Source organism: Sturnira hondurensis, unplaced genomic scaffold, assembly GCF_014824575.4.
Source record: "Sturnira hondurensis isolate 20B ecotype Veracruz unplaced genomic scaffold, ASM1482457v3 Scaffold0006849, whole genome shotgun sequence".
Classification (NCBI taxonomy): Eukaryota; Metazoa; Chordata; class Mammalia; order Chiroptera; family Phyllostomidae; genus Sturnira; species Sturnira hondurensis.
Genome location: NW_028079480.1, coordinates 75213 through 101850, shown reverse-complemented (window position 1 = coordinate 101850; position 26638 = coordinate 75213). Strand labels below are relative to the sequence as shown.

At 41.9% G+C, this 26638-nt stretch overlaps 1 protein-coding gene across 1 annotated transcript in view; it reads left to right on the top strand.

Moving 5' to 3' along the window:
- Positions 1 to 3567: 3567 nt before the first annotated feature.
- ENTPD7 (ectonucleoside triphosphate diphosphohydrolase 7) overlaps positions 3568 to 26638 on the top strand; it is a 42288-nt gene continuing 19217 nt past the window's right edge. The window contains exons 1-6 of the mRNA XM_037050763.1: positions 3568 to 3689; positions 3977 to 4069; positions 5122 to 5304; positions 22150 to 22355; positions 22613 to 22763; positions 26104 to 26207. Of these exons, the coding sequence (XP_036906658.1) occupies positions 4062 to 4069; positions 5122 to 5304; positions 22150 to 22355; positions 22613 to 22763; positions 26104 to 26207 (652 nt within the window). The 5' untranslated portion in view covers positions 3568 to 3689; positions 3977 to 4061. The remainder of the gene's footprint in view (positions 3690 to 3976; positions 4070 to 5121; positions 5305 to 22149; positions 22356 to 22612; positions 22764 to 26103; positions 26208 to 26638) is intronic.

Sequence of the window (26638 nt, the reverse complement as noted above, 5' to 3'; positions counted from 1 at the left end):
ATGGTGAAAGGAAATAGAAGGAGGAGATTCTAGAATGACTTGCAGATTTCTGTTCCAGTGAATCACAGGATATTAATCAAAGTTGGTAATGTGTATAGAGGAGGTAGATAAGGTGAAACTAAAGAGAAAATGAGGTTGGTCTTGGACGATGAGGTGTCTTTAAGACACATGAAGAGAGAAGAGTTAACTTGCAAGGGAGAGTGAAGACCACATGACTTAAACTCCTTCAGAGGTAAGGGCATGATGGAGTATGGAAAGAAGGAAAATTAATATAGAAATAAAGCAATGCAGACAAGTGATGTCTAGTGTGGGACTGGTTTGGCAGATTTTATTCAGGGCTAGGTAGACTCAAAAACTTGCAGAGAAAATTGTAAATGTGATGGTAGACAAGCCTTTAAAAGACAGTTAAAACCCTGTTTTGAAATATGGATTTCTGTAATTTGTTTCAACATGTTGAGTTACTGCAGATGAGATGGAGAAATGGTCTCAACCTGTTTATATATAGATATTTTTAGCCATCTGACTGGAAACGTCAGAACTTAGCCCTGTGAGCCGTTGATCAGATAAACTTTGCAGGCTTTCATAAAGAATTATGCTTTACAAATACCTGAGGGCATATGGACTTTTTGAAGGAAGCATTGTCCAAACCAGGCAGACAAAAAAAGCATAAGGACAAAGTGCTGAGTTCTGGGCACAGTGGCTCAGGTGTGGGCATCCCCTTGAGAACCAGAGGGTCACCAGTTTGATTCCCAGTTGGGGCACATGCCTGGGTTGAGGGTTCAGTCCCTTGGGACACATATGGAAGGCAGCTAACCGATATTTTTCCCATTTTCTCTCACATCGATGTTTCTTGTCCTCTCTCTCTCCCTCCTGTACCCTCTCTCTAAAATCCAAAATAAAATATTTAAAGAACATAATTATTAAAAAAGAAAGTGTTGATATTAAAATGTAGGCTCCTGTGAAAATTAGAAGATGTTTCAATGTACCTTCAAGTTCTAAGTTAATATAGTTCATAAACCATCTGAATTAAGTACTGTTTTTTTTAAAGATTTTATTTATCTTTAGAGGGGAAGGGAAGGAGAGAAGGAGAGAAATATCAATGTATGGTTGCCTCTTGTGAGTCCCCTGCTGGGAACTGGCCTGCAACCCAGGCACGTGCCCTGACTGGGAATCGAACCGCGATCGTGTGGTTCGCAGGCCGCTGAGCTACACCAGCCAGGGCTGAATTGAGTACTGTTTAAAACATAAATAGGAATTCTATTTCCATTTAAAAATCTCCCATGTGGTGGAACACTGGAGTTTGAAATACATATAGGCTAGACTTAGATCTGCACAGTTGGCAGGCAACTACAAGAATTTTTACGAAAGCTGAAACATTTTTTGAGTGTTTTCCATGTCTCTGTTATTCCAGGCACTAAGTTGGGCTCTGGAATAATAAAAATACCTGATATTTGTATCATTTTGTAGTTCATCCTAACTTTATGCAGCTATTTTACTCAATGTAGCTTCTGGGGGTCTGGATAAAATATAACCCTTGAAGAACAGGAGGGACTAAGGGACAAAGAAGAACTACCACTGAGAATTGAGGGAGAAAGGCAACTTGGAGAGCCAGTTAGGTTGGGAGGGTTATGGAAGGAAAAGACAATACAGGTGATCCTTGAGTAACCTGGGGCTTAGGGGCACTAACTCTGCTCCATCAAAAATTTGCATATAACTTTTGACTCCCTCAAAATGTAACAACTAATAGTGTACTGTTGACCAGAAGCCTTACAGATAACATAAATAGTCCATTAATAAATGTTTTGTATGCTATGTGAATAATTACTATATTCTTACAACAAAGTAACTAGAGGAAAGAAAACTACTTAACAAATCATAAGAGAAAATACATTTACAATACTGCACATATCTGTTGAAAAAAAATCCATGTATAAGTGGACTCATGCAGTTCAACCCATGTTGTTCAAGGATCAACTGTAGTCAAGAGAAAGTGAATCTACAAACCAGATGATGGCCAGACCATATGTGATGATTAGAACTCTCACCCACAAACTACAGCAATCAGCCCAGAACTCTTGACTGGCTAATAACTGCTTCCCTATTTTTTGCCCCACCCCTTCCGACTCAGGACCAATTGGAGAGAGCCAAATATGCTCCCCCAACACAATTATATAAGATGCCCTGCTGTTGGTTAGTCCGCCTGTAGCCTCCTCATGCTACAGAGCAAATGCCCTCAAATCAGAGCACACATTAAAATCCCCTCCCTCCCCCATTTTTTTTCATTTTTAGTTTTTCCACTCCCCTAGCACCCTTTGAGTCTGCTGGACACAAGTGATAGCAGTTGACTGCCTTGTTATAGCAAACATGGAATAAATAGCCTCTTTTTGTTCTCACTTGGCTTGTCTTCATTTAATTCCGCATTTACTGGTTCACATGTATTAGTGGTTTCATGTGCCAGGCGGTACCCAGCATTGATGTGGAAGCAGACAGTCCCTGCTCTCAAGGATATTCTGTCATTTGGACAGACAGGCACAAAAATATACTTGTAATTTAATGTGGTGAGCGAAACAACAGGCATGTATAAAGGGGGTGTAGGTCAAGTAAGGCTTTTAGAAGAGGTGGTACTTAAGCGGAGTGCTAAGGGATGTATATGTGTTGGCCTGGCTAAAAGTCAGGGAAGGATATTTGAGGCAGTTGGAGGGGTTGGGGAGGTGGACGGACAGAGTGAGCAAAACCTAGGAGGCCGGAAACCAGAGGTGCAGTGCTGGAGCAGAATAACGGAGATAAGGCGCAGGCAAAATATGCTGCACTGACGGCTCAGTACAGCCACGTATGTGCCACGTTTGTAAGAACTTGGACTTGACCCTTTCCAACGGCCTCCCTCCTAGAAATGAAACGGCTTGTGTAAGCAAGAAAAACAGCATTAAGGAACCATTACGGTTGTGTGTATTAGTGTAAGGTCCGGGTGGGGAGGGACACAGCTGCTCATAATGTCTGGCACACAGTAGATATTCGATTAATGTTGAATGAATGGTTCCAAGCGCTTTGGTGTAGATGTCATGTGCCGATTCTTAATGTTTTTCTCACGGGACAAGACAGTGAGGCCAAGGCATCAGTTTGGGAGGCAATAGGAAAGGATTAAGGTGGGAGAACTGCCATTCTGCGGGGCAGAGTTCGGGAACACAAAACCTCCGATAGGTTGTGGGCAAGGGATGCACTATTGAGGCAGACACCCCAAGACCCACCCACTGGGGAGGCCATGGAGAAAACAGCCAGCGGAGAATTGGCGCAGGAGAGGGCAGCACACCCCAAGGCCCGCCCCCGTGCATGGGTGACACCGCACCCATGCCCTCACCTGTGCCCTCTCTGCAAGCCCCTCCAAGCGGAGCAGTGGCACAGCGCCCTTCTGGATTGGGCGCACTCGAAATCTTGGGGCGGGCATTAGAAGACGAACACTCTTGGGGATTGGCCACCCTGATGGATGGACATGCCACCAAATGAACCTCTGGCTGCGTGGAGGGCGGGTTCCTTGGGTCCCCTGTCAGTCATTGGCTACCAGCGGTTTCCTTGGGGACGTGGCGCCGCAGCTGGCGCAGGCCTTTTTCCGGCTGAGCTAGAGATTGCGGGCATTCGTGGTGGACGGACCCGAGAGGAGCTGGAGGGGCCACCGGGCCACTCGACCTGGGAGTGTAAGTGCTGGAGGGCTTCGGAGCCGGGAGGGGTGGAAGGGAAGGGGGTACCCCAACCCCACCCGCTGGGTACTGCTGTTTCCTTGAGAATATCGCTGGCCCTCGAGAATCCCTCTCTCTCGGGAAGCCCGGTTACGGAAGCCCGGTTAGGGTCCGCTGGGCCCTAGGAACGACCGAGAACGTACCAGGAATGGCAGTTCGGAGAGTGTGGCCACTGTGACCTCGTGGAAATCGGATCTCGTGGGCATTGATGAAGGTGAGCCTGAAACCCAACCAACTCTTTTCAGGCGCAGGAAATGCCTGGGACAAGGAGACCACCTTCTCAGGGCAAAAGGAAAAGGAGGTGACAGGCGGGACCGCTGAAGGGAACCCATGGCTAGGTAAGGCTATGCACTTTCTTTTCAGCTGGCGCTCAGTGGGGGTGGCAGGCAGGTTGAGGGGCCATGAGAGATTATTACTAGTAAAGATTGCCCTAGGACTGCATCTGGACTTTGCATCTGAACATACGGTTGTAAAGGTCACAGTTGCATTCTTTTGAAGGCAGATACAAAAGTTTCCAGCCCACAACCCCGGCTCAGGTCGCAAAGGGCTAGATTGTAATGTTCTTGACGTATTTCCACTTGAGTGAGGCTGTTTGATCTCCTTGAGGAGATTAAACAAAGAATTTTTCTTTTTTGCAATGAACTTTGAAAACAGACTGAGGTCCTTATGAATCAATATAGAATGTGAACTTCACACTTGAATACACTTATCCATGCATTGTAATAATACTCTGAAGCTTTCAGAAAATATTAATGTGGTTCCGTGGATATGGGACAGTTGTCAAATAGAGTAAGTGGGGAAAGACAGAGCAATATATGTGTAAAACCAAAGGAATGGAGACACACACACACGGATCTATTACCACATGTGACATATCTCTGTCATTGTGTATACAGAAAATATTCCTGGAAAAATACACAAACTGGGTAGTAATGGTTGCCTCTAAGAGGGAAATGGTTGGGTTAGGACAAAAGATGCACTTCTCACTATATATTCTTTTAACATGTGCATATATTACCATTAAAGTATTTTTAAAATCAGTTGAATAAATTTTCTGACCATCCAGTTTTTTGACAGCATTCTTGATGAGGCTGTTGTAGTACGCTGATTTCTCAATGTTAGGGGGTTGCTCAGGGAGACTGGTGATCCTTTCATTAAAATAAGATTAATTCTTTGAATTGCATCCCAAAGTACAGACTTGGAAAAAGATTTTCCAAGCTTTTCTGATTTATATAGTAGAAGTGCCATGAACTATATATGTCTTTTTTTAAAATTTGAGACTAAAAGAACATTTAAATTTCTGGCGGCATGAATTTTTGCCTTTATTAGGAAGGGCTTTACACTAGTTTAAAAGCTGAGACTTTTCTTATTAATGTTTGTATCATTTCAGAATCAGTTTTTCCTACCTCTGCCCAGCCTCCTGGTACTTTACTGTGCCCACGGTGAGCCCGTTTCCCCGTCAGCGGGCGGCATTACTAGGACTCTTCTGCATATCCTGTCTCCTTTTACTTATGTTAATCATGGACTTTCGACACTGGGGTGCTTCGTTACCACGAGATAGGCAGTATGAAAGGTGAGTCAGCTCTAGATAATTCTGATTAGCTTTTCACTGGAGTCATAAGTATTTATTAACACCTTACTACCTTTGACCCTTTGGGGGAATAGTGCACTTTTATTAGTAAAATGGCATGCCACTAATTACATAAACATCTTGACAATTTTCAGTTTTGAATCAGGAATGATGATGCTGTGTTTTGTAGCTTTTTTCTTGTTTTGGAGGGCTAACTTATTGGGTGTATAAATGTTTAGGATTGTTACCTACTCTTGATGAATTGGCGCTTTTTATCATTATTGAATTACCACCTTTATCCTTGATTGTGTTCTTTACCCTGACATCTGCTGGTCTGGTGTTCATAGAGGGACTTGGGCTTTCTTCAGGTGAGTGTTAGCACGGCAGATGGTTTAGTTTTAGGCTAGTTGTGTCTTTACACTTAAAGTGGGCTTGTTGTAGGTATCATTTAATTGAGTCTTGCTTTTTATCCCATCTGACCATGTCCGCCTTTTATTTGGGGTGCTTAAGCCATTTGTATTTAATGTGATTGTCAGTTATGTTTATGTTTAAATCTCTTGCTGTTTCTTTTCTGCTTGTCACATCTGTTCTTTGTTTTTCTTCTCCTTTCTTTTTTTTTTTTGAATTGAGTAAGTATTCTATGATTCCATTGTGTCTGTTTTGTTGGCTTATTAGATGTAACTTTGTTTTTATTTTTTTAGTGATTGTTTTAGGATTTAGCCTTAATACTACACATCTTTAACTGATCATAGTCTACGTACACGTAGTTCACACAGTGTGAGAACCTGTGCCTTTGCCCTTGGCCTTTGTGCTCTTGCTCTCATGTACTTTACTTCGCTGTGTTACAAGTGCCACTATACATTGGTTTTTATTTTTGCTTTAAATGTTCAATTATCTTTTAAAGAAATTTTAAAAACAAGAAAAGAAGGGTTATATATTTACTATGTCTGGGACTCTTCATCCCTTTGTGTAGATTCATATTTCCATCTGGGACCATTTTTCTTTTGCCTAAAGGACTTCCTTTAATTTGTCTAGTAGTGTGAGTCTGTGATTGGCGAATTCTTTCAATTTTATATTATTGAAAATGTATTTATTTTGCTTTCCTTTTAAAAGAAATGGTCATTGGATTGATTAGTTTTCTTTTATTACTTTAAAGATGGTGCTCCATTGTCTTTTGGCTTGAATTATTTCTGAGGAGAAGTCTGCTGTCATTTTTATTTTTGTTCTCTCTGTGCATGAGTCCTTTTCCCCTGGCTCTTAAGATTTTTCTCATTATCACAGGTTTTAAGCAATTTGCTTTTGCTGTTCATTTGTAGAGTTTTCTTCATGATTCTTGGGCTTTTGATTTGTTGAATCTTAAATATATGGATTTATAGTTTTTAATCAAATTTGGACAGATTTTGACCATTATTTCTTTAGAAACTTTTTCTGTGCTCTCCCACTTCATCTTTGACATCTCCAAGCACATATATATTGAGCCATTTTGAAGTTTTGTTTTTTTCTAAATATTTTACTTATTTAGAGAGAGGGGAGGGTGATGTAGACCCTGGCTGGCAGGATCCATGTGTTGTGGACACAAGAGACAAATTCACATGGACTACAGAAGTCCTGTGGAGAAAAAGGGATGGTATGGCTGTTCTCTAAGAGAGAGAGAGAGGGCCCCAACCCCGGCCTGGACAGGCTTTTATTGCATTTCTGGGTACATTACATTGAGGATGGCCCTCATTTACTATATACAGGTTTGCTGTAGGTGGTTACCTTTTACAGAAAGCAAAGGAAAGAATGTTGCTTATTATTTCAAAGAGAAGGATGTTAAAAATCAAGGGGAAAAGTAGTTGAACTGGTTGCACTCCATACTTGGGAGGTTTAGCACAGACTTTAGGAAGGTAAAAGATATGCAGTAAACATTTTCTGCCTCAGTCCAGGGTGAGGGAGTTTTAGCAAAAGCAAGTCTCATAGCAGCCTAGGTACAATGCAGGCCTCATTCCCCACGGGAGAACCTATCCATGGGCGTGGCTCCTGTGTGCTGGGACCTCAATCCCCACTGGTCTTTCCGAGTGGGGGCTGGGCTACATTCCCACACCACACAAAACGGTTCCCTATAGGAAGGGAGGGAGAAAGAGAGGGAGAGAAACACTAATGTGTGAGAGATACATGGATCGGTTGCCTCTTGCAAGCCTCCAACTGTGAGCCTGGCCCACAACGCAGGCATCTGCCCTGACCTTGAATCAGACCAGTGATCTTTTGGTTCTCAGGCCAGCACTCTGTCCACTAAGCCACACCAGCCAGGGCGAGCCATGTTGAAGTTTTTTCACAGCATACCAATGCTCTATCCATTTTTTCCCAGTCTTTTTTTCTGTTTCTTTCTTGGTATTTTATGTTGTTGTGCCTTCTAGTTCATTATTTTCTTCTGTAAAGTCGAATCTGTTAGTTCTAGCCACTGAGATCTGAATAATACCTTTTTCATAGAAAATACACCTGAATTATTTGGTATGGTTTTAATGCCTTGCCAGTTACATAGAACATCTATATTCTTTTATAACAGTGATTCATTTTGCTACTTTTTAAGCTTAGTTTCTGATTAGGCTATAAAATTAAACTATGACATGTCATGCTCATTATCTGCAATATGATTTTTCGTCTGTTGCTTCTCGGATATACATCAGTTAGGAGGCCTTGGGCTGCAAGTAACAGTCAAGCTGATTTAAATAATATGAAAGTTTATTGGCTCACATAACTAGAAGTCTAGAGGTAGCAGAGCCATAAGTTCAACACTTGGTGGCAGGATGGGAGTTTCTGTCTCAATTGTCCATAGTGTCATCTTACTTAATGGTTGCAAAATAGCAGCCAGCAGCGACAAGGCTGCGTGCATCCTTGTTCATGTCCTGTAGGAGAGACACAGGTCTGCCATGCTCTCTTATAAGAATGAAGAAGACCCTTCCAGAAACCTCTAGTCACTTTTTCCTAGACTCTTTCCTCTAGAGTCTTTCAGTTAGAATTGGGGCACATGCCTGCTCTCCTTAATATTTCTGGGTTGTTTCCTCTCCATAATCTTTTATTTCCTATTTACTTGGTCATTCATCTATTCATTGGACAAATATTTATTGAGTAGCCACTATGTGCCAGGTGATAATAGGCATGAGAACACAGAGACTTCGGTACCTTTTCTCAAGAAGTTTATGTTTTCAACGTTTACTTCTCTAGCAGTGCTGTCGTGACTCTGCCTCTCCAGAAGAGGAAATACGTGTTTAGATGGCCACAGCTGTCAATAATTGGCCTTAAGCTTGTTGGCTTTGGAGAACTAAATCCATAATTTGAATTTTCTTAATGCTTATTGGGATTTTTTTTGGCAGACCTGAGCACAGTCTCCCACTGGAAGACAGCATGGTCTACTTATTGTATTCTATGTGGGTTAATATGGCTGGAGTGAAGACTGGTCGGGAGTTAGTAGTGAGCCATATGCCTGGAAAGGCAGATCAGGCTGAGGTCGCTAAGCCATTTTAGGGAGTTTGGACATTAAGGCTTTGAAGAAGACATGGTCTGAAATGCTTTTTAAGGAAAGCTTATTTTAGTGGCATTGTAGAGAATAGAACGTGGGGGAATAAAAATGAAAGGGAAACGAATAAGAACACTCCAATAGAGAGATGAGGGTGGCCTGAGCTTGGGTGGCAGCGATGACAATGGAGAGCAGTAAATGCATTTCAAGGCTATGTGGCAGTGATCCTCTTGTCTGTCACTGTACCCGAGTGGGCAGATCCAATAAATACTTGTGAAGTTGAATTAATTGACACAAGTTAGCTACAGCGCTAAGGAACACACAGGCTGTGCTGCTGTGGTGACCTTACCAAAGTCTTGACACTGTGTGGTGCTTTCACTGAGCTGCCAGCAGCCATGTAGCCTAAAGCTTCATATTCTTTTTTTAAAAGAGTTTATTTATTTATTCTTAAAAGAGAGGGAAGGGAAGGAGAAAGAGAGGGAGAGAAACAGCGATGTGTGGTTGCCTCTCCCATGCCCCCCACTGGGGACCTGACCCACCACCCAAGTATGTGTCCTGACTGGGAATCGAACTAGCAGCTGTTTGGTTCATAGACTGGTACTCAATCCACTGAGCCACACTAGCCAGTGCTCTTTTTTTTTTCTTGCTTATTCTATTACGGTTGCCCCAATCCCCACTCCCCCCTTTGCCCTCCTCATCCCAGCCCACCCCTACTCCACAGTCAGTCCCCACACCATTGTCCATGTCCATGGGTCATTCATGCGTGTTCTTTGCACCAGTCCCCTCCCCCGACTCTCCACTGGCAGCTGTCAGTCTGTACGCTGTTTCCCTGCCTCTGGTTCTGTTTTGCTCATTAGTTTATTTTGGTCATTAGATTCTTCTTGTAAGTGTGATCATATGGTATTTGTTTTTCACTGATTGGCTTATTTCGCTTAGCATAATGCTCTCCAGATCCTTCCATGTTGTCCCAAAAGGTAGGAATTCCTTCTTTCTTTCTGCTGTGTAGTATTCCATTGTGTAAATGTACCAAAGTTTTTAAATCTGTTTATCTATTGATGGGCACTTAGGCTGTTTCTAGCACTTGGCTACTGTAAATAGCACTGCTGTGAACATAGGGGTGCATACGTTTTTCTGAATTAGTGTTTGGGGGTTCTTAAGGTATTCCCAGCAATGGAATTGCTGGGTCAAAAGGCAGTTCCACTTTTAATGTTTTTAAGAGATTCCATCCTGTTTTCCACTTGGCTGCACCAGTCTGCATTCCCACCAACACTGCACTAGGGTTCCCTTCTCTCCACATTCTCATCAGCACTTATTGTTCATTGATTTATTAAGGGTAGACATTCTGAGAAGTATGAGGTGCTATCTCATTGTGGTTTTAATTTGCATCTCTCTGATGGCTAGTGATGTTGTGCATTCTTTCCTATGTCTGTGGGCCCTCTGTATGTGGCCCTTGGAGAAGTGTCTGTCCAGGTCCTTTGCCCATTTTTTAAATTGGGTTGTTTATCTTCCTGGTGTTGAGCTGTATGAGTTCTTTACATGTTTTGGAGAGTAAACGCTTGTCTGGTATATCACTGGCAAATATGTTCTCCCATATGGTTGTTGGTTGTTTCCCTTTTCTTTTTGATGATGGTTTCTTTAGCTGTGCAGAAGCTTTTTAATTTGATACAGTCCCATTTGTTTATTTTTTTCCTTTATTTTCCATGTCCTCGGTGATATATTGGCAACAAAACTGCTACGTGGGATATCTGAAAATTTTCTGCCATTGTTTTCCACTAGGACTTTTATGGTATCATGACTTATATTTAAGTCTTTTATCCATTTTCAATTTATTCTGGTGTATGGTGTAAGTTGGTGGTCTGATTTCATTTTTTCACATATACCAGTCTAGCTCTCCTAACAGTATTTATTGAAGGGGCTGTTTTTACTCCACTGAATGCTCATGCCCCCTTTGTCAAGTATTAACTGACTGTAGAGACATGGATTCAGTTCTGGGCTCTCTGTTCTGTTCCGTTGATCTATATGTCTGTTCTTATGCCAGCACCAGGCCGTTTTGATTTCAGCAGCCTTATTGTGTAGTTTGATAGGAGATATTATGATCCCCGAACTTTGTTCATTTTTCTCAAGATTTTTGTGGCTATTTGGGGTCTTTTTTGGTTCCATATAAATTTTTGAAATATTTGTTCTAGGCCTGTGAGATATGCCATTGGTATTTTAATAGGAATTGCGTTGAACCTATAAATTAAATTGGGTAGTATGGACATTTTAATGGTGCTAATAAATCTTCTTATTCTTTAATAAAAATGTATGTGTATATTGCTACAAATTACCACATATTGTTAAACCACTCATGGCAGCCAGCCTCCAGGAGCCACTGAGGAAGCACACGTTTGTTGAAAGCTTGCTGTATGTGTGACTGTGCTAGATGCTGGGGTATAAAGGCTAATAAAATGGGGCCCCTGAACTCATGGAGTTCATAATTTCCCAATGAGAAAACCGTTTGTGTATAGCTGTGTAGAATCGAATAGAGAGAACCAGGATTTCCGCACTGTCAAGAATCAGGAACAAAGTTAAGAATCAGAAATAATGAGATGAGGCCCATGAGTAACCAAATTTGATATCACTAATTTCATGTACCTGAAGTTCATGAACTTTACAGATAAAATAGCCTCTCATCTAGAGCCTGTTTGCTTTTGTTTTACATCCGCTTTTAATTATCTGGGTTCTCTGCCGTCTCCCCACAGAGCAGATAACAGCCGATGAGAATGGTGGTGGGGGAGTGTGCGCTGATCGTGGGGAGTGCACACGCTGATAACAGTGATTAATAATATCTGGCATCTCTCTCTGGCCAGGTGGCTTAGTTGGTTGGAATGTTCACCAAAAGGTTGCAGGTTTGATCCTTGTACCCAGGTCGGGACACATACAGGAGGCAACTGATTGATGTTTCTCCCTCTCCTTCTCACCTCTTTCCACTGCCCCCCACTCCCTCCCCTTCCTCTCTCTCCCAAATCAATACACATATCCTTGGGTAAGGACTAAAAATATGGATATCTGGCATCTTGACAGCAAGGCGAAAGAGGAAATGTATTAAATGTGGACTTACTCAAAATTTCTTTAGACCATTTCTATAGTGGCAAACAAGTCTACACACTTCTGTTAAAACTTTAATACTCAGCCTAACAGTTATGAAATGATGACCTGAAATCAGTGGTTTTTAGCTTTTGTGTATCCGAATCACTTAGGGACCTTTAAAAATGGGGACCACTGGGCCTCTTCCCAAGGTGAGGAATGTGCAGCCTGAGTGGAGAACCATTGCTCTGAGGCAAGTGATTTTCACCGGTGTGCCACAAGGATTTTTACAATGTGCCATACCGTCAGGTATCGCATGACTGTTCAGGGGCATTTCCCTGAGATTTTCAAATAAAGAAATGACAATGGCCAACACAACATAGCTGTCAGATCGGCAAAAAATACATTTTTTGACGTGCCCCAGAATTTTGGTAATCAGTTGATATATGCCGTGAGATGAAAATCACTGTTCTAAGGTTTATCTTATTTGGAGGGGAGATGTTATGTTGTAGGAAAAAGAGGATTGATTTTAGAGTTGATTAGCCCATCATTCGCTAGTTAGGTGCCTTAGGCAGGTGTTGGATTATGGAATGCCATTTTCTTTGTGTATAAAGTGAGGTAGTCTTGTCATTTGGATTAAAGGAGAAAAGTCCGTTGCATCATGGATGTTAGTCTTATAATATTATTTGACATTTTGGGTTTTTTTTTTGTTCTCTAAGTCCCTTTCCCGCCCTGCAGATATACACTGAAGACAATAGGCAGCATTTTCTCCATTTAAAATTTTCCTTCCAGAATTTCTTTTTTTGTGGTGGCAGCTACTGCTTAAGCACAGGCGACCACTAGCTGATGATAAAAGCATTAAGCAAATAACTAGGAATTGATGGCAACACCTATCACTTTAGTTCAACAGCTTATAAAAAATGTTTAAGATAATGCTTGTGGTTGTGATTTTTTTATTACAGACATGTAATATAGACATACTTAGTCTTCTTTAAATTGTTCCAAATTTGCACGATGAATTCTGTCAGTCTTTGTGATGTTCCCCAGGTGTGTACAGCAGGTCCTAGAATAACGTTGTTTCATCCACCGCTGATGAGAAAAATGACTGATTCCTGGCCGGGGCCACTGTGTGCGGGTCGCTCGTCCTCCATGTCTGTGTGGGTTTTCTCCGAGGACCGCGGTTCCCCCCACATCCCCACGACGCCCACACGAGGCGCACTGGCATCTCTCAGTGGTCCCAGGACCAGTGAGTGCGGCGTGTTTGGGCGCTCCCTGGATGGGGCGTGGCCCGAGCAGGCGGTTCCCGCCTTGTGCCCGGAGCTGCCAGATGGATCCAGCCACCTGGGACTCTGACCCGGAATCGGCGGGTTGGAAAGTGGTCGGCTTTCACTTGCTTTTATTAATTTTTCTTAAATGTCTGTATAGTTCACATTTATTTCAGTGTTTAATATTAGAACTGTTTGGGGACTTATTTAGAAGTTGGTGATGTTTTGGTGGCCAGGAATATGCCACAGGAACTTAACTCTTGTTTGTATCGTGAGCCTGTGGTAAAACTGGTTTCGCTCTATGTCGTTTTGCTTCAAGTCTCAGTTTCTGAGAACCTGCTGATGACGTTAAGTGAGGACTTCCTGGGCTGTGCTGCCAGGAGCACACGGACTTGCAGGTGCCTTGTTGGGGACATAGTTTCCCTTGATCAGGAAACTGCCCACCAGAACAAGGAACTCATCCTGTGGTCTTGGTAAATGAGGCATTGCTTTAGTTAGAAGTTATATTGTGTCTTACGTTGCATCTTTGTATTTCAATACATGTATGTATGAAAGTGTCTAATGTTTAAAAAATAATTTGTTTTTATGTTGAGAAAACATTTTAAGTCTAGTTTTTTTCATTCATTCATGGGACTTAGATGATCACTTCTGAAGTGATAATGTCCCAGAACTTCAGAAGCCTGCGTGGGGGCTTTTCTCTCAGTAGTTTCAAAACTAAAGAGTGACATTTTTTGTTTTCTTATTATGGACATGCACCCACACTGCTTCTGAAGGGGGAAAAGAAGAGGGTTTGCATTACAGCTAGAATTTAGGGAAAGGTAAGTTTAGAGAGTGATAGAATGTCAGTAAGGATTGAATCCAGAGTTATTTTTTGTTGCTTTAGTAGATGTTATTTTTTTAGCAGTTTTAGGTTCACAGCTAATGGAGCAGAAAGTACAGAGACTCCCTGACATAGCCCCTATACACTACCCCCTCACGCACACCAAAACCATTTTTAAGACTAATTTTGGCCAAATGTGTGTTGTCATTAACTTCTGTCTGGTGTAACTTCTATCTGGCATGTGCCATGTGTTGTAAGAGGTGCACCAGCGACTTTTCCAGACTCAGTAAATATTTTACATTCATTGATTCACTCTCCTACTCACTTATTCAACAAATAATGTTGAGTGACTGCAGTGTGGTATCAAAATAGGGTAGCTACTACACACGGGTGACTATTTTAAATTTAAACATTAATAGAATAAATTTCATCCCTCACTTGTACTAGTCACATTTCAAGGGCTCACTGGTCACATGGAGGCCAGAACTAGCCTTCCTTAGGAGTTTGAATTCTGTTTAAAGCAAGTCATAAAGAGGCATTATTTGGGTTAGAAAAAAAATTATTGACTTTAGGCTATGTGTATAAGTTAAGTGTTATGACATACAATAGAATAATTCAGAGATTTTTGTTGGTGAAATTGAAGACATTTGTTCTTACTTGTCCTTACTAGTACTTATAAGCAGAACTTTAGCTCATAAATGTTCCTCATTGCTCCTAACAAGATTAATCTTGTTAGGAGACACAGCGTAACTGTGCGAGGTGCTTTTCTGGGCATGTGTTACTGAGATCAGTCATGCACAGCTGCTTTTGCTGTAACATTCAGCAGAGAGCTGGCAGCCCCATGCTGAGGAGGGCCACTTTCATTGGCCTCTGGCACATTATTGAGTTCTAGATGAACTCTAGAAGTGGTAGAATTAGTTTTGATTTTGTAAGCTAGGTAATGGTTTTGTCAGTTACCAGTCTAATGCTGTTGCTGTTTTCAGGATAATGGCAGTGAAAAGTGACTTTCCCTTCTACCCTGGGTGATGTACACGTGGGTCACTTTCTTTTTGTTGACTCAGCAGTGGCCAGAGGGAAATCATGTTTCTCAAATAGAGAGACAATGTGTGTGCGAGGGGCAGGAGGTTAAGTGTGTGATGGTGAATCAGATATGGTGTGGGAAGGTAAATGTGAGGGAATCCAAGGCTTTCAGAATTTTTCTCCTGGGCTTTAGTTCCTCTTTAGGGATTAACTTAGTGCAGCATCAGCAAAGCAGGAGGGTCCATCCGTGTAAGTAATCGACCGTGGTGGCGAAGGCCAGGACTGCAAATTACAAACAAAGACATCCAAGAAGGGCCAGCGATCCATCCATGTTAGGAGCCTTGCCAGAGGAAGACCTTCAGCTCGTTGATAAGTGTAAGGAGCCTGATTAGGTCACAAGGTGTCAGAGTTCCAGAAAGAGATGATATTTCCCAGGGTAGAAAATTGTTCTCTGGTTACTCATTTGTATGCCAGCAGAGAAAAAGGGAGACTTTCTGCCGCCAGCAGCACTGACCAAAGGCTCAAATGGGAAGTGTAACGAACGCCTCTGGTTCTGTCTTTCTCCCCTGTGTTCTGATGCCAGCTGACATTTCTGCCAATGCGTACAGGGAAGACTTCTGGGGGAAGAGAAAGGGAAGTTGAGCTGCACCCAAATTGGAGCTGTAAAGTTGTTTATCTTGACAGGAACTGAAGAGGATGACAGAATGCTTTGGGAAGCCATTGGAACTTTCTCAGGAGACCAACCGATTTTGAATATAGCAATACGAAGACATTGAGGAGTTGGTAACAAACCAACAGTTCCATTCTGTGAGCTCTAGGACCAGATTAATCAGGATTGATTGATTGATACATATCAGAGAAATGTGAGAACACTGTGACAATATCGAGGTACTGTGGATAAGACACCTACTCTTGAGACACCAATGGCCTCAACAGAGAGGCAGAGGCACGCTCGTGAAAGAAGGCTGAGGGTTCACAAGATCTTAGTGCTCATAAGGAGTAACGCCACGCCACGGGTTACAGCAGAAGGAGGAAGAGGCCTTTTCAGATCACTGGGGCCGCTACAGACACCAGCACCGTGGGTGGAGGCTGCAAAGGCATGTCAGAGAAGGGAAAGGGGAATGAACAGGAAGGGAAGCAGATGGATGTTAAGAAAAAGAAGGTCCCGTTGGAGCATCGGTTCTCAAAGTGTTCACTGGCCCTTTAGAGTGTCTGAGGCCCTTTCAGTGGGTCTGTGAGGCCAAAACCATTTTCATAACACCACTGAGATGTTTGATGTTTGCCCCTTTAAAAATTGCGTTAAAAACATAAAATTTACCATCTTAACCATTTTTAATTGTCCAGTGAAGTATATTCACATTGTTATGCAAACAGTCTCCAGAAGTTTTTCATCTTGCAAATCTGAAACTTTGTATCGACTCCCCTGTTTTCCTCCCCTCTGACCCCTGGTAACCATTATTCTCTTTTCTGTTTCTATGGGTTTGACCTCTTTACATACCTCATAGAAGGGGAATTTTACAGTATTTATCTTAGTGACTGGCTGATTTCACTTAGTGTGGTTTTCAAGGTTCATCCCCGTTGTAGCATGTGGCAGGTTTGAATGGTTTTCCATTGTATGTACATACCACGTTTTGTTTATCTCTCCATCTGTCGCCTGACCTTTGAGTTGCTTCTACCTCCTGGCTGTTGTGATGTTCCTTGGCCTTTCCTGAGTTGGTGTTTACATCACTGAGTTGATGTTTACACGGACATTGTAAAAGCAACGTTCAGGAAGACTGGGGCGCCTTAAGGCAAATCAAGATTAGAGGTCCCAGATTGTACTGGTCATTGCAGTTGTCATTGTCACACAGTTGTAGTGGGGGAGACAGTACAGTTTCACTTAAGAATATCAATATTCTGTGTGAAAAAAATGGGAAATGTACATTAAGCATTTATGTTGCATACTTAAGTTGTCTTGAGGAAAAGCATTTAGGTGATTGTTCAAGTGATAAGCTAAACCTAAGTACATCATGAATGCTATTTTGATTTGAAAGAATGACTGCCAGAAAAACTGTAGTTTTCACTATTAGGTATTTCATAGACATTTTCTTGAAAATGAATGAAGTAAAAGCCTGTCATTTTAAAGAAAACAACTGTCAGTATTTATTGCCAATGATAAGATATGAGCTTTCAAGTGAAAATCAGAAGTTCGAAAAATGTGTATCGGCCACTGTGAATTTGATAGCTTAATATAGAAAAGGCTTTTTTTGATAAGATTGGTGGTGATGTTAATGAATGTGTTTTTTAAAATATTGTGTAATGAAATGTGTGGACATTAGGGAGATTTGCGTAGCTTAATGAACCAATATTTTCCAATGTATGATTTTACAAAATTATGCACGGGTAAAGCCATTCAAAGCTCAAGGTAACCAGTGGATTTTTATGTTACAGAGTATAAAAAGCCCCTAGATAGGGTTTTAGATTCCACATGGCAGCTAACCTTTAAGAAAGTCCACTTGTTGACTTTTAGTGCAGTGTCAACAAAGATTATCCACAATGATCTAAAAAGGCTGTTGAAACACTCTTCCCTTTGCCAACAACATGTCTATGGGAGGCTTGGTTCTCTTCATAAACTTCAACCAGAGCGTATCATAACAGATTGGGTAGTGAAGCAAATAGGAGAATCTAGCTGTCTTCTACTAACCCAGACACTAGAGAGGTGTGCAGAGCTATAAAACATCACCACTCGTTTTTTGTTTTATAAAATATAGTTATCTTTCATAAAATATGTTAATATATACTACTATTGTTATATATAAATTAATATTTAAATTTTTGTCTTATTTTCTAATAAGGTAAATATAGATAGATGTAACCCAAGTACACAAATGCTCTTTGGGGTTCATTAATTTTTAAGAAAGTAAAGGAGTCCTGGGCCCCAAAAGTTTGAAAACCAGTGTACCAGAGAAAAGTTACTCGTTAAGCAGGAGGTGATGGCATCCAGATGTTGTCTGAGAGAAGAAGGGAGGGTGGTGTCAGAGAAGCAGAGAAAGGTCTGCGAAGCACTGAAATACAAAGGTTACTCAGATGGGAAATGAAAAGTCACTCTGTGGACATGGATTATCTTGCCTGTTTCTTTTCGTATCTTTCAAGGTCAGTATTTGCAAAGACTTCTGTAGGGAACCCAGGCCCCTCCCCAGCTTTCATGTTATAGAAGTGAGTTGTTTTGCGTTGATTGGTGGATTATGAGCCCAGCTCAGCAGGAATTTGACTAGCATGGGAAAGGACGTGGTGAAATGGAATCTTTAGGACTGGAAACGTTCTGTTGTGGGGTAGAGTTTTACCACCTGTTTCATTTCCCACAACTTGCTCTCACATCAAATCCAGAAAAAAGTTCTACCTGACACTATGCTATGCAATAATTTACAGCATTATAATGAAGCTCAAGTAAATGTTCTGGGTTTTTTTCCCCCAAACTATATGAGATAGTCTATTTAGGAAGTTACAGACGTGGAAGAAGTGAGGCATAGGAGAAATGGGCTTGGGAAGCAAGTTACAGAGGCAAAGGACAGGCCCTCGGAACTTAGGCGGGGAGAGACAAGGGAACACATACCCGGGAGAGGGGTGGGGAAAGGCGCGGATACACTCCCTAGAGACGCTGCTATCTTCTCTTTTTGTAAAACGCATATTGTGTTGTAGAATAGGAAAGGCACTGGGCTCTACCTTTTGATTTTAGAACAGTTTCTACATGTTTTTCTTTTAGCAAGTTTGCTTTTCTGTCCAAAGTAAGGAACTTTGTGGTCTGTATAGCAACGTGAAGTCACCAGTAAACACAGTTCTGAGGGGCACAGCACGTGGCTTAGTGCTCCGAACAAAGGTGGATTCACTGCAAAGCTACTGATGCCTCCACTTTAAGGCCCCTCACTTGCATAGGCCCCTTTGTATTTGTAATGTTGAGTCTTTTTTTTAAAGACACCCCCCACGATTGTATAAGCCTTAGGCTTCACAAAACTTCGTCCTGAGGAGTTCTGTGTAAGGGTCTTGGGGTGAGTAGGACACATACCTATAAGGAAGAGAGCTTATTCATAATTCTTGAAATAGTCCACGGCCCTGCTTTCAGGGCATTTATTAAATTATTAGCTAAATTATTTAGAAGACAAAATTTTAATCTGTATGATACACCTCAGTATATGAGGTCTGTCTGGAAAAAAGTGCAGCCATTGTTAATATAATGAGAACAGTTTGTGCAACCTTTATGTAACCTGGCAGCCAAGGAGAGTGGACTAGAATGCACGTGTGTGAACAATGACAACTTCATTTTACTAGTCAGTGGGGGCAGTACACACCGTTGAGTGAGCATGTGTACTCTGTGGCCATGACATTCAAAATGATTGAGCAAGTAGAGCAAGGAATCTGCGTCAAGTTTTGCGTTAAGCTTGAACATTCCTCCACGGAAACTATTGCAATGATTCACAGGCCACAACTATGGGTGCTGGTGATTGGCAGCTTCATCACAGCGATGCGCCCACTCCTGCATCTCATCTTGTGCAGTTTTTTTGAGAAACATCAAATCACCCAGGTGACTCAGTCGCCCTGAAGCCCCGATTTGGTGCCCTGTGGCTTCTGGCTTTTCCCAAAACTAAAATCACCTTTGAAATGGAAGAGATTTCAGAGCATTGATGAGATTCAGGAAGATATGGAGGGAGAACTGTGTGAGGTCCCACGATGCCTACTTAGAAGGGGACTTAGGCGTTATTGTCCTGTGCACAGTGTCGCTTGTATCTTCTGTCTTCCTCAATAAATGTCTCTATTTTCCATATTACATGGCTGGATACCTTCTGGACACACCTCATATATATGTATAAATATATAACTATATAATTTATATATAAGCACATATATAATATATAAATATATAAACTTATATAAATGTAATATATAAATATATATTTATACACATATTTAAAATATATATGTGTATACACACACACACACACACAAGCCTCTCCTCATTTTTTTTGAATTCTTGTTTTGTCATTCTTTTTTGGTTGAATGTTTCTTCTGGTTCATATTGTAGACTTGAGTCCCAGTTTCCTTACCATCACAATTGGTTCCTTGCACATTTTCCTTTATTTCACTTTTCATATCCTTCACTTTTTCCTCTATTTTGTGACCATACTCAACCAATTCTGTGAGCATCCTGATAACCAGTGTTTTGAACTGTGCATCTGATAGGTTGGCTATCTGTTTGTCACTTAGTTGTATTTTTTCTGGACCTTTGATCTATTCTTTCATTTGGGCCATTTTTTTTGTCTTGCCATGCCTGTTACGTAGTGAGGTGTGAGGGCTTCGCTGTTCACCAGGGCAGGGCAACCCACAGTCACTGCCTTGTGATGCTGTCTGTGGGGGAGGGTCTGGAGGGCACAGTGGCGCTTGCTTTGTTCTCTGCTGGTTTTCAGTCCCTTCCCCCTGCTTCCCACAATCAAGCTGGTCCCTTCTGGTGCTGATTCCCAGGTGGGTGGGTTTGTGTACATTCTAGGCCCCTGTGCGTCTCTCCAACGAACTCTCTCCTGTGAGGCTGGGAGTTTCTCCCGCTGCCTCAACCCCACAGGTGTTTTCAGTCGGCGGTTTGAGGCTTCATTGCCCCCCGCTGGGACCCTGGGTTGTGCGGTCTGTCTCGCTCCCCTGTTATTCCTCCCGGTTTATCTGTGTGCGAATGTGGGGCCGCCCACCCTGCCAGCCACCGTCTGGCCAGGAGTCCTCAACGCCCCTCCGCCCCTCCTGCCAGTCTGGATGAATACTTCATCTTTAACTCCTTGGTTGTCGGACTTCCATACAGTTTGATTTTCTGTCAGTCCTAGTTGTTTTTTGTTTTTAAATTTATTGTTGTCCTTCTTTTGGTTGGGTTAGGAGGCACAGTGTGTCTACCTACGCCTCCATCTTGGTTGGAAGCCCTCACGGACTTCCATGAGTGGTCCCAAGAAAAAACCCTTCTTTTCTGGAGAACAGGCTAAACGCCATCCTCACAGGGCTCCTTTCTAAGTGAAACCTTTGAGGAGGAGGCAGTGTTTGTACTTTTCAGACCCTCGGGCTCTGAGGGGATTTTAGTATTGTTTAAAGGGCTCAGAAGTATTTACCGACTCTTAACCTTCTTTTCTTTCTGGATTTTTCAGCCCCTTTCTCCAGAGAGTCTTCTGTTATTTTCTCCCCAATACTACCACGTGGTGAGGGCAGGGCCACGGCCGCCCTGCGCTGTGCCAACTGCAGGGCAGGCATAGTCCCTCTGGGGGCCGAGACTCCGCTATCCCAACGCTGCAGATGAGGACCCAGTCCGAGAGAAGTGAAGTAACTTGTTGAGGCCACACAGCACAGACAGTACTAGGGCTGAGACTCAGACCTCAGCGTTGCTGGCAACATCTCTGCCATTTCATCTTCCTGCTGTCAGCTGTCTTGGAATGAGAATCTAAGAAAATCTCAACCCAAAGGACTGTCTTACAGCCTAGAAGCTTTTATTGTTTTACAGTGTAATGTTTCGGTTTTAATCTGGGTGTTAGGCACACAGGCATTGTTTCATTACGTATTTTATGAACATTCTTTTTACAGCTACAAAACTTTTAAAAGATTGTAGTAAAGAATAATTATTATTCTTATGAAATACATGTGTATTGATGCAATTGTAGCAATTGCATTTAAAATGCAAAGCAAAAAGCCCCATAAAAGTGTCGCCACGCAGAAACACATACTAAGTGTGATATGGTATATCATTCCATAGTATTCTTATGTTTATATAGAAAAAGGATAAATAGATAGAAAAATTATTAGGATCATTTTAGGTATTTAGTGTATATAACAAACCACCCCAAGTGGCTTATAACAACTAAAACCAGTTATTTACCCGGGCCTAGAGGCTCTTTAATGCTTGGTAAAATATCTGTTACCACAGCCAATTCCAGAACTTCCCCCAAATTTGGAGGAGTCTTAGTTATCTAACTTCATTGGCCTCTAGGCAGACAGACCTGCAGTTGCCTCATATACACCAGTGCACACGGTCACTGGTGTTTCACTCCTTTGTCAGGGCCCGTGGTCCTAGGTGCCTGGCGCATTCGATGCTGAATGAAGATTCATAAACAATGGATTCATTGGCAGTGCCTTTTGTGGACTTGGCTTTTTATCCACACTGAATCTTTTTCTTCCTGACTTAGGTATCTGGCTCGAGTAGGGGATCTTGAAGCTACTGACACCGAAGACCCGAATCTGAATTACGGACTTGTTGTGGACTGTGGCAGCAGTGGCTCCCGGATTTTTGTTTATTTTTGGCCGAGACATAATGGGAACCCCCATGACTTGCTGGACATCAAACAGATGAGAGACCGCAACAGCCAACCAGTGGTTAAAAAAATCAAGCCAGGTACTAACTGGAATTTGTTCATTTTTGATCTCTTTTATCAGCTATAGGCATGAAGGAGGAGAGGAGAGGAAAGAAGAGGGCAAGGGGAAAGCAAGCTGCCCTTTTCTCTTGAGATTCTGGATAATGGGAGGGATATTTCATTCATTGCCTCCCTCTCTCAAATAAATAAATGTTTAGGACCTTAAGCAGAACCTTGTGAGTATCAGTCTTCTGAGTGTACATGACCTATTTTTTAAAGAATTTTTATCTTTCTTAAGGAATCTCTGCGATGGCAGATACTCCTGAACATGCCAGCGACTACCTTCGTCCTCTGCTGAGCTTTGCTGCTGCTCATGTGCCTATGAAGAAGCACAAGGAGACGCCCCTTTACATTCTCTGCACAGCGGGCATGAGGCTCCTTCCTGAGAGGTGAGGTGCAGGGTCTGAGAAACACGGGGAAATGGCTGATGTAGGAGTTGGGAGATTGATTCCATGCATGTCCTCTGTGGGCCCCTGGTCTGAAGATGGGACGTGGGTTCACAACAGAGTGGACAGGTGGCACCAAAAGACTCTTTGCTCAAAAATAGAGCAGATCTTCCCCCTACACCCATTGATTTCACAGTTATTTTCACAGTCAGGGGGTGGAGAGAAAGAGAGGGGGAGAAAATCAGTGTGTGGTGCCTTTCACATGCCCCGAACTGGGGATCTGGCCTGCAGCCCAGGCATGTGCCCTAAACTGGGAATTGAACCGGTGACCCCTTGGTTTGCAGGCTGGCAATCAGTTCGCTGAGCCACACCAGCCAGGGCTCTAAAGGAAATCTTAAAAGTAAAAAAACAAAACAAAGCAAAAAGAACCTCAAATAAAAATCTTATGATCCTACTAATCTATCAAAACTGTTTCAGCCCTGGCTGGCATAGCTCAGTGGATTGAGCGCGGGCCTGCGAACCAGACGATTGCAGTTCGATTCCCAGTCAGGGCACATGCCTGGGTTGCAGGCTGGTTCCTTGCAGGCTAACTACCAGCAGGGGACGCACGAAAGGCAACCATACATTGATGTTTCTCTCCCTCTCTCCTTCCCCTCTAAAAATAAATAAATAAATAAAATCTTTAAAAAAAAACTGTTTCATTCTGCCACATTCCCTCTCTCTCTGTACATCTGTGTGTAATTTCTACAACTTTGCGATCATACCACACATGCAGTTTAGAATTTTTGCTTTTGACATAACTAATATTTACATTGTTCAGAATTTTAGAGAGCCAGGGAGGGGTACAGATGACACAGGTAGTGCCACATCACAAGTTTGAGTATCCCGATGAGTCACAGCAAAGGAGGGGCAGAGTAGGAGGGACTGGGGACAAGCTGTCGGAGGTCAAAAATCAGCCAACCAGCAGGGCGATGGTTTGGCCAGCTTTCGTGTGTCCAGAGCGAAGGAGAGGATTGCCTCACCTCCTGGCACTGCTTCTCAGCAACCCCTCTGTCTGTCAGAACAGTCCTCTTCAAACCAATCCCACCGTGTAGCTCCACCCCATTTATCTAAATGTTCATTGTTAGCCTGGAAGCTCTGAATATTAATGTTTGTTTTGTCTTAAGGATTTGTAAAGAACTCTCCTTTTCTTTTACCTTGTTTTCTGATCACCTGTCTAATGCCTAGCTCTGTCCTGGGCTTATGAAACCATTGTTGCCTCCATGGCAACTGTGGTTGTTGACATTAGTGTAACTATCACTGCAAAAACCTGTTTGGTAGAAAGAATGTTTTGCTAAGTTATTAGCATTTGTGAGCGATATTCAAAATGGATTTAAGCCAGCTGGATTGTATTTTTCATTTATTGGCACTAGGTTTTGTTTCTTGGACAATGACTTGGATTAACAAAATTTGTTCTACCTCCTTTTTATTTTGCAATAGAAGAACCCTTAATGAAATACAAAAAATAATACCAAATACCTGGTGATGTTTAAGGGAAAAAAAACCCCTTTTATTGTGGAAATTTCAAATGCATAGAAAAGTAGAGAGAATAGTTTAATGAATCCCCATTCACCCACCACCCAGCTTCAGTAGTTAACATTTTGCCATTAAAAGTCTTTTAAAAAACAACAGTATTTTACAAAATGAAAGTTAGTATTTTTTAAAACATAAATTGGGATCATATTATATGTTGTTTTATAACCTATTAGAACTCAAAATATACTGGATAAATTTGCATGTCAATACATACAGATATAAATTGACCTCTTTTTATTTTTATTAAAATATTTTATCTATTTATTTTTTAGAGAGAGGGGAAGGGAAGGAGAAAGAGTGGGAGAAAAACATCAATGTGTGGTTGCCTCTCATCTGTCCCCTACTGGGGACCTGGCTTGCAACCCAGGCCTGTGCCCCGACTGGGAATCGAACTACGACCCATTGGTTCACAGGCCCATGCTCAATCCACTGAGCTATACCAGCCAGGGCTAATTGACCTCTTTTTAAAAACATATTTATAGTATTACATTGTGATGATGTAAACTATTTAACCAATGCCTACTTACGTGTTTTAGGTTATTTCTGGTTTTTCATTGTTATAAATAATGCTGCAGTATCCTTCCTCTTTGTATTTTTATTTGATGATTTCCTTGCAGTAAAAGTTCCAAAAGCATAATAGCTGGGTCAGAGGTTAAGCACATTAAAATTTTTGGTACCTGGTTTTGGATTGCCCATTTGACAGGTTGCGTGAGTAATTTACATTCCAAACAGCAGTGTGTGGGGGTGCCCACTCCTCCCTATCCTAACTAAAACCAGCAAAGCCCTCCTCTTCGGGAGGGTCCACTAGGGAGGGAAAAACAGCTGCTCCTGTTCCCCAGGTGAAGTTCATGCTGTGTGAATTTTACATGAATAACAAGGAGCTTTTTTAGAGACTGCACTTGACATTAAATTGGAAGTTACTACATTAAATGTAATTCTTCACTTTGAAATGCCAACCTCTTCCTCACTAAGTCAGGCTGACAACTGTCTGAACTGGTGAAGTATTTTTGTAATCAGTGATGTTAAAAGTCCAAGCTCGTTGGTCTTGTTTTTAACCAACATTTCCTCTAGATTCATAGTATTACTTCTAGCTTTGTTTCTTTGCTTTTCTTTGTCTGATAATACAGACAACATCAAACTTTAGGGGAAGAAACAACCCTGTAGGCCCTAAGCTTCAAACATTATTCCCAAATTGTTATGACCTTTGAATTTCTGGATCTGTCATTTTCAAATGATAAGATTTTATAAAGGAGAAAATTTAACTCTGGAATTTGGAAAAGGAGATTAAAAAGTTTATTGTAAGCTCATGTAAAGGATTATGAAACACCCGGGAACCTGACAGCACTTCCTGTGTGGTGGAGTGAGGCATTGCTTCTGAGGATTGTGCTCCTCAGTTTAGCAGCTTATTTTCATGGCAGTTAGGAAAAATGTAATTACACCTATTTTAACAGGATGCGAAACTGTGCTTCCACTTCCTGTGGCTTATGCAGCCTGTGAAAGACACAGAACCACAGTCTTGTCCTTTAACACCGTTTGAATTGTAACATCATAGAAAGGAAAAGTATTACTGTTACCATATTCCCTTTTAAGTAGGAGGCTGTATTTTGAAGGCAGTTTAAACCTTTGGAATGAAAGGAGGTACTGAAGGAAAGCAGGGCCTGACAAGGGATGAGGTAGGTGAACAGTGAGGTCGTAAACGAGGCTAAGTAGGTCAGGTTGAGGCTGTAAGAAGAGAATTTAACGACTAACTTTTGGTTCTTTCTTGCAGGAAGCAGTTGGCTATCTTGTCTGATCTAGTGAAAGATTTACCACTGGAGTTTGACTTCCTCTTTTCACAGTCTCAGGCCGAAGTGATCTCTGGGAAGCAGGAAGGTACTGGGCCTTGAGGGGCGTACTGGTTCACCTCCTAGCCAGCCACAACATAGTTTCTCCAAAGGGTGTCTAGATTACTTTATAGATCTGATTTTTGGTTTTCTCACAATAATTTTGTTGATTCTGCTATCTAGTTTATTTGATTATTTGCATATTACACATTGGTATCTGCTTTAGAATGCTGCTTCTAGAAGACATAAATTTATGTTTTTAACTTTATGCTAAGGACTGCGTTTATAACAATGTATTAGTATTTAATGGTGATCCTCCCAAATGGATCTTTGGTTAGCTAATTGTAGTTTTAAAAACATAGATGCATTCAGGAATTATACTGAGTTTGCCAAATTCAAATGTAAAGCGAATTATTGCAGCGAGGGGAAACTTCAATTTCAGGGACTGATCAGGATGAGTTCCTTCTGTTTTGGGCTCTC